At 42.8% G+C, this 12,759-nt stretch overlaps 1 protein-coding gene across 1 annotated transcript in view; it reads left to right on the top strand.

The window, feature by feature from the left end:
* The first annotated feature begins 3,460 nt into the window (after positions 1-3,460).
* The window catches only part of FBXO32 (F-box protein 32), a 49,147-nt gene continuing 39,848 nt past the window's right edge, over positions 3,461-12,759 (top strand). The window contains exon 1 of the mRNA XM_077493293.1: positions 3,461-3,659. Within this exon, the coding sequence (XP_077349419.1) occupies positions 3,547-3,659 (113 nt within the window). The 5' untranslated portion in view covers positions 3,461-3,546. The remainder of the gene's footprint in view (positions 3,660-12,759) is intronic.

The raw sequence follows: 12,759 nt of genomic DNA, 5'->3' as shown, positions 1-12,759 counted from the left end.
TTAGGGAGAAAAATCTTTAATCCACTCTGAGAATGACAGACAGAAGAGATATACTGTATATACTATACGAAGAGATATACTGTATATACTATTGGAGGTTGAATCTGGTAAATATCATCAGACTCAAAGATCAAATTTGAAATGAAAATTTCAAACAGCAAACAGATTTTTCGTATGAATATTCTCATCTGAAAATTGATCCGCGTGGCCAGCATAAGGCTCGGTACACACCTATGCAGTTTGCTTTTGATAAGTTTCTGCAGTGCTTTTTGCTGTGCTTTAGATTTTTGCGCATGTGATTTTGCTGCGCTTTTTGCATTTTTTTATGGCTTTTTTTTTTTTTTTTTGTCCACTTTGATGTTTGCCAGATTAAAAAACACAAATTGCTGCAAAAACTCATGCTTTTCTGCAGTTTCTCCATTGAAGTATATTGAACCAAAAGAGCACAGTTCTGCATTGAAAAAAAGTCCCTGACCTTTTCCAAATACGCAGCAGCTGAAAAAAGCAAAATGTGAACGTTAAATTAACTGTAGTGTGTTTCTGCAAAAAGCACCAAAAGACATATAGGTGTGAACAAGGCCTAAGATGTTTAGTAACATATAATGGGGTAAAAAAAAAAAAGTAGCCCTTTATAGTACAAAAAAAAGCAAATAATCACTACTGTAAGGGGTTCTTTTATTTACTGTGCAACAGTGAAAGTAATATTTACAGTAGCGATTATTTTTGTACTATAAAGGGCTGATTTTAGTTTCTTTAACCCCATTATGTTACTGTCCGATTCATCGATTATGAAAATAGTAATCAATTAATTTCATAATCAATTAGTTGTTGATTAATCAATTAGTTGTTTTGGCCATAGTTCTTAATACCGTGTATTGCCCCCTTTAACATCAATGACAGCTTGAAGTCTTTGTGGTATTTGTGGATGAGGCTCTTTATCTTCTCAGATGGTAAAGCTGCCCATTCCTCTTGGCAAAAAGCATCCAATTCCTGTAAATTCTTGGGCTGTTTTGCATGAACTTCAAGTTTGAGATCACGTTTGAAGTCAGGTGAGGGAAATGGCCACTCCAGAACCTTCACTTTATTCACTGTCGCCAATGTCAGGTTGATTTGGCCTGGTGTTTTGGATCATTGTAATGTTGGAATGTCCAAGTACGTCCCATGGGCAGCTTCCTGGCTGATGAATACAAATGTTCCTCCAGTAATTTTTGATAACATACTGCATTCATCTTGCCATCAATTTTGACCACATTTTCTGTGCCTTTGTAGCCCACACATCCCCAAATCCCCAAAACATCAGCGATCCACCTCCATGTTTCACAGTAGGAATGGTGGACCTTTCATCATAGGCCTTGTTGACTCCTCTCCAAATGTAGTGTTTATGGTTGTGCCCAAAAAGCTCAATTTTGGTCTCATCACTCCAAATGACTTTGTGCCAGAAGGTTTGAGGCTTGTCTCTGTGCTGTTTGGCGTATTGTATGCGGGATACTTTGTGGCATTTGTGTAGTAATGGCTTTTTTTTGGTGACTCAACCATACAGCCCATCTTTCTTCAAGTGCCTCCTTCCTGTGCATCTTGAAACAGCCACACCACATGTTTTCAGAGAGTCCTGTATTTCACCTGAAGTTATTTGTGGGTTTTTCTTTGCATCCCGAACAATTTTCCTGGCAGTTGTGGCTGAACTTTTAGTTGGTCTACCTGACCGTGGTCTGGTTTCAACAGAACCCCTAATTTTTCACTTCTTGGTTAGAATTTGAACACTGCTGATTGGCATTCTCAATTCCTTGGATATCTTTTTATATCCCTTTCCTGTTTTATACAGTTCAACTACCTTTTCCCGCAAATCCTTTGACAATCTTTTGCTTTCCTCATGACTCAGAATCCAGAAATGTCAGTGCAGCACTGGATGAAAGATGGAAGGGTCTGTCAGGAGTCCAGAAAATCATTGACCTTTTATACACACACTAATTACAAGCAAACAGATGACAGGTGAGCATGGTTACCTTTAATAGCCATTCAAACACCTTTGTGTCAACTTGTGTGTGTGTTACCAGGGCAATATCACCAGGGTATGCAAACTTTTGATGAGGGTCGTTTGGGTCGTTTATGTTGATTGATAATATTGATTTATAATAAATGGCTTCAGCCAAGCACTAACCATGAGTGAAAGAAGAGTGTTTGTGTTATCATTCATATTCTCTGAAAATGGCCAAGAAATCATGAAGTCTGCCAGGGTATGTAAACTTCTGAGCACAACTGTATATATAAAATATTTGGGGGTTCTAAGTAATTTTATAGCAAAAAAAAAAAGGATTTTAACTTGTGAGCAAGTGTTAAAAAAGGCTTAGGCATGAAGGGGTTAATAATATTAAATTATAATATGACAATTGCATCACAATTGTATATGCTATATTATCATTATATTATTATAAATTCTTTATTTGCTATTTTTTTTTCCCCAACAAAAGTTATGCCGCATACACAAGATCCGAAATTCGGCCAGCAAAAGACCGATAAGAGCTTTTGGTCGGAAAATGCGATCGTGTGTATGCTCCGTCGGACTTTTGCTGGCCGAATTTCAGCCAGCAAAAGATTGAGAGCATGTTCTCAATTTTTCGGTCGGAAAAAGTTCCTATCCGAAAATGCGTTTGTGTGTATGCAATTTCCGACGCGCAAAAACTCACGGATGCTCAGATCCAACTATAAGACGGAAGCTATTGGCTACTGGGTATTGAACTTCCTTTTTCTAGTCCCGTCTTACGTGTTTTACGTCACCGCGTTCTTGGCGGTTGGAATTTGGTGTGACCGTGTGTATGCATGACAGCTTGAGCGAAATCCCGTTGTAATTCCGTCGGGAAAATCATCAGAGCTTTTTCCGCCCAAAATTCTGATCGTGTGTACGCGGCATTACCATTTTAACTATTAACTTGCAGGGGGGTCGGAATGTTCTTATTTTATTTTAGGACCTGCCGCTTTAAGGGATTAAGGACCTGCCGCTTTAAGGGATTAAACACTAATGTACAATCAGATTGCATAGTGTATGGCCAGCTTTGGTTTATTTTTAGATTATACCTTTTTTATTTTTAGATATATTTTAACAAGCAGCTAAACAAAATAAATCAACGCGCCGGTATCTAGGGATTTGCGATGCAACGGGTGACTTTATAAAATGAAGGTGATTTCAAAGGACAAGTGATTCAAGGACAGTTCTTTAAAGACAGGACTTTCCCAGCGGGAACAGGAGGCGGTTTGGGTAGGGGAAGGGGTTGTATTTAGCCCATAGATATGGCAGATACAATGTGTCAGAGCTGCAGCTGTTGGTCTCAGGACACAACCAAGGATCCAGTTTCCAATTTTGCAATAACAAAGCTGCAGCATAAACAAAGCCACGTGTCAGCGGAGGGGAGGGGCCAGCACTTCCGGCAACAAAGGCTGCGCTATAAATAGCCCAGCTCAGGCTGAGAACACTAGACTGAAAACACTGCAACAGAAGACAGAGAGAAAGAGAGAGAGAGAGAGAGAGAATATCAGCTGATCCCCGACACAATGCCCTTCCTAGGACAGGACTGGAGGTCCCCCGGGCAGAGCTGGGTGAAGACGGAGGACGGATGGAAGAGATTTCTGGATGAACACAGCAATTACGTCGGCGACATCAACAGGTGAGTCCGGAGACGAGCGACCTGGCTGATAATGGACTACAAGTCTCAGCCAGCGCCGCCGGGGCTTTTGAAGTTACAAAATGTTTTTTTGTTTTTTTTAAATGAGGCTGAAACAATCTTGGCAATAAGAGGTTTGATGGGACATTGACCGCCAAGGACATTTCCAGGGACAAATGGTTTTTTTGTTGCTGTCCCTGGAAATCAGGAACCGTTTTTACGGATGCGTGATCGATTCTTCGGTTGGTAAAACCTTTAAAACTGTTGTTTTTGGATAAAGCTGGCCATACACACACACAGATTTCTTTTTATTCAGCACAAACAGATTCCTCCATCCGCCTTGTACAGCGCAGATGGACGGATCTCCTCTGCAGGCTATTACATTCTGACAGCCGTTCCCTGGCGCCTGGCAGAATACCCGAAAAGCCGCTGCTTCTGATTGGATACAGGACTGACAATTTACCACCCATCTCCAAATCGATTGATCGGTCAACTTTTGTTGAACCTGGGTTGGGGGGCTTGAATTTGCAGCCGAAATTGGACCGAAATCAGAACCGTGTATGGCAGCCCTAAGCCGAGCTATTGTTTGTACACAGAGCCAAGGAATGCTGGAACGCTGCAGAACATTAACTTGCCCGATCGTAGTTTACAGCGTGATGTTCCCGTCACCATTCACCCCCTGGAGGGACTTACTAATTCAATTAAATCTGTCTGCACTGTGGTAGCCAATCAGAGTCAGGCGTCCTTGCTAATATACACGTTTGGTTGCAGTGGGTAAACACAGACTGTGCTTGTTTGCGCTGATTTGATGTATATGGGCCAATCAATGTCGGGGGGAAAGACAAGTGTCTGTTTATATATGGGGCACAACAATCACGGGCACTGCAGACCCAGAACACCGCTGCTGCAAGATAGTCCTAGGACTCTAATTAATGTATAGGAATGAGTGTCTGATATTGTAAACTGTAGAAATGAAATTCTCTTTTTTTTTTTTAGTCTGTTAAATATATCACTGAAAAGGGAATTTGGAGGAGGCTGAGATCAAAAGAAATGACATTATTATAAATATATATATATTCCCTCCAACCACTTTGCATATTATTTTATATATACTGGGATTCTGTACTTGCCAAATATGCTGCAGAAATCTCCCTCCACTGAGTCTGGCTGCAACCATTTTAACTGTGGGCAGCTGAAGCTGCTGCCTGTTCACTTCCTGAATTTACACAGACACATCCAGCTCTGCAGCTCTCATTGGCCCTCTTATGACTCATCCCCCCTCCCTTCCTGGCAAACTCTCATGAGAGTGAGAGAGAGAGCTGTGCATGATGTCATAAGCCTAGGCCAGTGATGGTGAACCTTGGCATCCCAGTAGGGTTGCCACATCCCTTTAATCCAGGACACACATCAATTACACAGGTTCTGTGGCTGGTAATTAAACTCACTTGGTGTCTTATCTGCAATTAATTAGCCTGAGAACCGGTGTAATTAATATGTTTCCTGGATTAAAGGGATGATGTGGCAACCCTACACCCCAGATGTTTTGGAACTACATTTCCCATGATGCTCATGCACTCTGCAGTGTAGTGGAGCATCATGGGAAATGTCATTACAAAACATCTGGGGTGCCAAGGTTCTCCATCACTGGCCTAGGCTAAGGTCTAGGCCATAGGTGCTCTACCCGTGGCCCTCCAGCTGTTGCAGAACTACAAATCCCATCATGCCTCTGCCTTTGGGAGTCATGCTTGTAACTCTCAGCAGCTTGCAATGCCTCATGGGTGTCATAGTTCCGCAAAAGCTGGAGGGTCACAGGTTGAGCACCCATGGTCTAGGCCAGTGATGGCGAACCTTGGCACCCCAGATGTTTTGGAACTACATTTCCCATGATGCTCAACTACACTGCAGAGGGCATGAGCATCATGGGAAATGTAGTCCAAAAACATCTGGGGTGCCAAGGTTCACCATCACTGGTCTAGGCAATAAACAGGAAGTGGGCTGTAGAAGGTATTTACTGGCAGAAAAAAAATGTTTTACTATCCAAAGTTAAAACAACAACAAGGGCAGAAGATTTATTAGAGGGAAAGATGAAAAAAATTACTGAAGGTCCGCTTTAACCAACCTTGTAGGGCTATTGGCAATATAGGGGTTGATTTACTAAAGGCAAATAGACTGTGTACAGGCATACCCCACTTTTAAGTACACAATGGGGTTTATTTACTAAAGCTGGAAAATACAAAATCAGGTTCACTTCTGCATAGAAACCAATGAGCTTCTAACCCCATCTTGTTCAAATAAGCTTTGGTAATAAAACCTGGAAGCTGATTGGTTTCTATGCAGAAGTGAGCCTGATTTTACACTTTTCAGCTTTAGTAAATAAACCCCATTGTGTACTTAAAAGTGGGGTATGCCTGTACTTTGCAAGTGCAGTTGCTCCAGAGCTTAGTAAATGAGTAAAAGCTCTGCTGACTTCCATCATCCAATCATGTGCAAGCAATAATGCGTTGTTTTTTTGTTTTGTTTTTTAATTTTGCTTGCGTGTGATTTGGGTATTTTTGTAGTGAATCTTCACCTCCCACTGCAAAAATACAATGCAAGGAAAGAAAAAATGATGATGCACATGATTGGATAATGGAAGTCAGCAGAGCTTCCCCTAATTTACTAAGATCTGGAGCAATTGCACTTGCAAAATACACAGCGTATTTGCCTTTAGTAAATCAACCCAGTGGTGTGTTTTTTTTATTTATTATTAGTACAGTAAGTGATTGTGGAAGAGCAATGACCCATAGTTGCTTTGTACTGGCGAAAAGGGGAACTCTGGTTGCTATGGGTTACTGATGCTCCATTGTTCTGTGCACGGCCTAATTAATAAGTACAGGCATACCCCACTTTTAAGTACACAATGGGGTTTATTTACTAAAGCTGGAAAGTGCAAAATCAGGCTCACTTCTGCATAGAATCGGCTTCCAGGTTTTATTACCAAAGCTTAATTGAACAAGCTGGGGTTAGAAGCTCATTGGTTTCTATGCAGAAGTGAGCCTGATTTTGCACTTTCCAGTTTTAGTAAATAAACCCCATTGTGTACTTAAAAGTGGGGTATGTCTGTAATCCTGATAGATTTGTTAACTGTTCTAGCCTTATCATTTCTGTACAAGTTATACAATAACAATGCACTGGTTGTCACAGTACAATGCACTTGAAAGGGTTTGCGTTGTTGTGTTGCATTTAAAGTAGAACTATAGGCAAAACTTTATTTATTTATTTTAATTTTGGATAGAGTAAGGCAAGGTTATAACCCAGGTCAGATTTTTTTTTTTCCGCCATCTGTGTCCAACTGTAGAGATTTCCCTTCACTTCCTGTCCCATAGCCAAACAGGAAGTAAGAGGAAATCTCTGCAAATAAAGGGAATTCCTTGGGGACCCCCAGGTCACCAGAACTAGTGTCCCCATTGGAGGATTTCCTCTCTATTACTTTTCTAGGGATAAACCAAATTTTCTGATTTTCTTTAACTTTTAATGATTATGGTAAACAGGACAAATAGAGGAGGGTGAAACTCCTTAACAGGGGTACAGACAACAATAAAAACCGACAGCTGTTCTAATCCCTCTCCACTCTATCCAAAGCTAAAAAAAAGTTTTTCCTTTAGTTATACTTTAAACATACTTGTGTTTACATGCAATTAGAGGCATTCGGAGTATCTAATCCGACCATGGACGTACACAATTCTGAACACCCCAAGAGTTATAATACAATAACAAAATGATTACAGTAAGACCTTGGATTGTGAGCATAATTCGTTCCAGAAACATGCTTGTAATCCAAAGTACTTGTGTATCAAAGCGAATTTCCCCATAAGAAATAATGGAAACTCAAATGATTCTTTCCACAACCATTCATTCATAGGTCCTTCAGTTTATAGTCCATATAAAAAGATTATAGCAAGGTTGTGTAACCATAAAATGTCCATCCACAAATGGAAGCCTCCACAAGGGGATTAGAAGAAAAATCAATCAGGAGCTACAGAGTATAAAAGAGAAGAGAGGCGCCTCTAAGTGTAGCAATATGGTTACATTTAATGAAGATACAACATTTAGCAACTGACATGGTTGATAATTAAACCAGGCACATCATGCCTCTGCCTCTGGCTGTCATGCTTGTGGCTGTCAGAGTTTTGCTATGCCTCATGGGAGTTGTAGTTCTGCAACAGCTGGAGGTCCACTAATTGCATATCCCTGACATAGACCGTCCTTCACACCGCCATCTACGTCATCCCTTCCCTGTGCACTTCAAGCCTCGCTTTCAGATGGATCTACCGCAGAGTAGTCTTCCTGTTCGTGATTGCAGACTGACAGCGGTGAGGGCCGGTGGGGTGGAGGACTGTTTATGTGGACAGCTTTACCCCGGATGCCTGCATACTTAGATGTGCCTCTTTCAATCATCAACCAAGTATGCAGGCATCCATGGTAAAGCTGTCCACATGCACAAGCTGTCCACATGCACTGCACATGGTAAAGCTGTCCAATGCACTGTGCTCCACACCGCCGGCCCTCACCGCTGTCAGTCTGCAATCGTTACCAGGAAGACTACTCTGCGGTAGATCAATCTGAAAGTGAGGCTTGAAGCACTCGTGGAAGGCGTAGATGACGTAGATGGCAGTGTGAAATATTGTCTATGTCAGGGATATGCAATTAACGGACCTCCAGCTGTTGCAGAACTACAACTCCCATGAGGCATAGCAAGACTCAGACAGCCACAAGCATGACACCCAGAGGCAGAGGCATGATGGGACTTGTAGTTTTGCAACAGCTGGAGGTCCGCTAATTGCATATCCCTGGTCTATGTGGACAGCTTTACCCCGGATGCCTGCATACTTAGATGTGCCTGTTTTAATCAACAATGTGAGTTGCTAAATGTTGTACCTTCATTAAATGTAACCATATTGCTACACTTAGAGGTGCCTCTCTTCTCTTTTATACTCAGTTGTGACATGACGCTACTTTTATATCAAGTCAAAATTTATTTAAAAATATGGCTTGTCTTTCAAAACACTTTAAAACCAAGTTACTTTCAAACCAAGGTCTTACTGTACATGCATGTAGAAATGTCCTATAGTGACAGGTCTGTCTATGGCAGTGTGAATGAGGCCCATCCACAGGCAGAGCGGGGGGTCGTGATGCAGCACTTTCCTAGTCATGAGATCTTATAAACACAGGCTCGGCTCATGGAGCTTTCTAGACATCCAGTTCCCTCCTGCCTGTGTGTGATCTGAGCTGGCTTGGAACGGCGTGTTTTTTTTTTTTTTTGGTTTGTTTCTCTTATGGTAGGCATGTGACTCGCAGTGCCACATTGCCTCCAGCAGATGGCGCCATGCTCAGCCCTGGCACAGGGCCCGGATTATGGCGGGGATCAGAACAGATCTGGATGACATTGCCCAGAATCTCTTGGCAGCTGTTACTGTACTGTGTACTTGGGATTGTAGAAGAGCTGTGTGTGTGTGTGTGTGTGTGTGTGTGTGTGTGTGTGTGTGTGTCACAAAGGTCTTTAAAGGGGATCCGTCCCTTATCTAAGATTGCGCTGATGTTTAGCAGTTTGCATATTTGATAAAAATGACGCATTACTGCTGAACTTTAATTTTATAGTGCAGGTGATGTACCACGATAGCCAGGAATAAATATACTTGAAGGTGGAAACTTGATTTAGTTAGCCACTAAGGATACATTCACAGGCCTATGCAGGTGCGACAGTGTATGTGCGTTTTTGGCTCGTAATGTTTAGGACAGCCCATTCATTTCAGTGGGCTGCCCTATGCGTGAAAATCAAACAAAATATGTGCAAGAACCTTTTTTTTTTTTTTTTTTTTTTTTTTATTTGCAGCACACTAAACTGTGTGGTACTTACCATGTTACCATGTATTTTTGGTGCATGTATTCTCACTAGGAGGCAGGAGCAGCCTGTGTTCTAGCAACAGATGGATGCTAGACGGCAGAAGCAGCTTGTGTCCTAGCAACGAAGGACACTAGGAGGCAGGAGCAGCCTGTGTCCTAGCAACAGATGGATGCTAGACGGCAGGTGCAGTCTATGTCCTAGCAATGAAGAACACTGGTAGGCAATAGCCATCTGCATCCTAGCAACAGAAGGATGGTGGGCGGCAATACTTGCCTATATCCTAGCAATGAAGACAACTGTGGGGACATGGCAGCCTGTATCCTAGCAACAGATGGATGCTAGATGGCAGAAGCAGCCTGTGTCCTAGCAACGAAGGACACTAGGAGGCAGGAGCAGCCTGTGTCCTAGCAACAGATGGATGCTAGATGGCAGGTGCAGTCTATGTCCTAGAAATGAAGAACACTAGTAGGCAATAGCTATCTGCATCCTAGCAACAGAAGGATGATGGGAGGCAATACTTTCCTATATCCTAGCAAAGAAGACTATGGGGACATGACAGCCTGTGTCCTAACAAAGATGGATGCTAGACGGCAGGTGTAGTCTATGTCCTAGCAATGAAGAACACTGGTAGGCAATAGCCATCTGCATCCTAGCAACAGAAGGATGGGGGGCGGCAATACTTGCCTATATCCTAGCAATGAAGACCACTATGGGGACATGGCAGACTGTGCCCTAGCAACAGATGGATGTAGGGTGGCAGGAGCAACTTGTGTCCTAGCAATAGAAGGATTCTAGAAAGCAACAGCTATCTGCATACTAGCAACAGAAGGATGCTAGGAGGCAATACTTGCCTGTGTTCTAGCCATGAAGAACACTGGATGGCATTGTCAGCCTTTGTCCTAGCAACATAAGAATGCTATACAGCAGGAGCGGCCTGTGTCCTAGCAATGAAGGAACATCATCCAAACCTGACACGTTTCGGCCTTAGGCCTTCATCAAAAGCATAAAAATATGCCATATGTTTATGCTTTTGATGAAGGCCTAAGGCTGAAACACGTCAGAATTTTTGGATGATGTTATTGCTGTAATGCTCAAATAAATATTTTCTATTAAGAAGCTGGTTGAGTTGCCGACCTGTACTTTCTATGGATCTTTTGTGAGCTTAATTAGCCAGAGCACCGACTACTATATAGCGGTAGAGCTTGGGTGAGCTTTTCTCTAGCTGTGGAATAAAGCCAGCCATACACTAAGGCCTTGATCATATATTGCGGAAACGAGTGTTCATGCTCACAATTTTTGTTGCATGATTTTCACGTGATTCCACTTCCCATGCATAAGGCAGCCCATTCACTTCAATGGGCTTCCCTATGTGTGCACGTCGTCCAATAGAAGCTCCTGCTTCTTTTTGGGTGACAAGCTTAGCTCGCTTTTTTAAACGCACATTTTGCATTCTGTAGTGTAACAGTCAAAGAAGAATCGCAGCGCATTTTGGGTGCCATAGGAATTTTAGTGGCCCTGGGACAATTGTACCGCACCGTCTTAGTTTAGGCCCAGACAGAGGTGAGATGGAATTCTTGTGGTTTGTGTCATTCTAGAAAACACAACGTTATTTATAGACTCGTGTCTGGAAGTAGAACGCAGACCTAAAGCTCTCCATTGTGATGGCCTGCGCCTCTGGTGTGTTACCAGAGGCCTAGTGACGGCCTGTTGTGATAAGCAATGCATTCACCAGACAGAAGTTTCCATACGCCTAAAATAGTCCAGAACATTCATAGAACGAACGCTGGTTTGCTGTCAGCGTGTTTTTGTGTTTAGGGAGAATGAGTACAATCAGCTTTTCAGTGACAAATCAGGGCCTCCAAATTAAAAGATACTAAAAGGATACAAAGGTACCATACGAATAAAAGGAGATCTGACATTGGATTTTTATTTTGTTTGTTAAAGCAAACCTTTTTCCCCCTTTTAATAAGGCCTCAGTCAAATCAGATCTACTGAAGTGTACAGCCATGGAGGGCTGTATTGACCTGCATGGGGATGCCCAGGTGATCAGTGCAGACTCTTTTGATATCAACTTGATGAACAGAATCTGACATCCATCCGGGTTCAGGTGTGTGCACGGCCCCCGAACACAGACAATGTGCATCCAGATCTGTGCACCTGCTCCTGCATGCATGGCAGATTTGGCATGAGGCTGTGTCCGTGCAGCCATTGCATCTGCATCCACTTTTATGGGCTGCCAGCACATGGCTCATGGTGGATGCAGACAAAAAAAACAGATCTTGCATGCAGGATGGGTGCCAGTGGCCGTCTGGATAATCCATAAAGCAGGATATTCGAAAAGCAGGAAAAGGTGATCTGGGGACATAAATGTTTATCCATCCCAGATCACTTCATCTGCGTTTTACCAATAACCTCATTGGGAGATGTCCTCTATACTCCTCCAGTACTGATAAGCCCTTTGGGGAATTTCCCCTTTTACTCCTGTGCCAGCGACTCCATTAGGAGATGTCTCCTTTGTTTCTGTGCCGATTATCGCATTGGGAGAATTCACCTTTATTCCTGCATCAATCACCCCATTGGGAGATTTCCTGTTGCAATGACCCCACTGAGAGATTTCCCCTTAACTACTTTACTGATAACCTCATTGGAAGATTCGACCTTAACTCCTTTACTAATAACCCCATTGAGAGATTTCCCCTTTACTCCTGTGCCAATGACCCTATTGGGAGATTTCCCCTTTTCTCCTGTGCCGATGACTCCATTGGGAGATTTCCCCCTTATTCCTGTGGTGATGACCCCATTGGGAGATTCCCCTTTATTCCTGTGTCAATCACCCTATTGGAAGATTTTGCATCGCAATGAACCCACTGAGAGATTTCCCCTTTACTCCTGTGCCAATGACCCCATTGAGAGATTTCCCCTTTACACCTGTGGTGATGACCCCCATTGGGAGATTTCCCCTTTACTTCTGTGCCGATGACCCCTTTAACTCCTGTGCTGATGACCCCATTGGGAGATTTCCCCTTTATTACTGTGCCGATGACCCCATTTGGAGAGATTTCTCCTTTACTCCTGTGGCGATGACCCCATTGGGAAATTTCCCTTTTATTCCTGTGCCGATGACCTCATTGGAGATTTCTCCTTTACTCCTGTGGCAATGACCCTATTGGGAGATTTCCCCTTTACTCTCGTGCCGATGACCCCATTTGGAGATTTCTC

This window comes from Lithobates pipiens, unplaced genomic scaffold (assembly GCF_037356315.1).
Source record: "Lithobates pipiens isolate NorthernLeopardFrog02 unplaced genomic scaffold, aLitPip1_a1.2 Scaffold_19, whole genome shotgun sequence".
NCBI classification, from domain to species: Eukaryota; Metazoa; Chordata; class Amphibia; order Anura; family Ranidae; genus Lithobates; species Lithobates pipiens.
The sequence above is the reverse complement of the archived record's forward strand: the minus strand, read 5'-3'. Positions and strand labels throughout refer to the sequence as shown.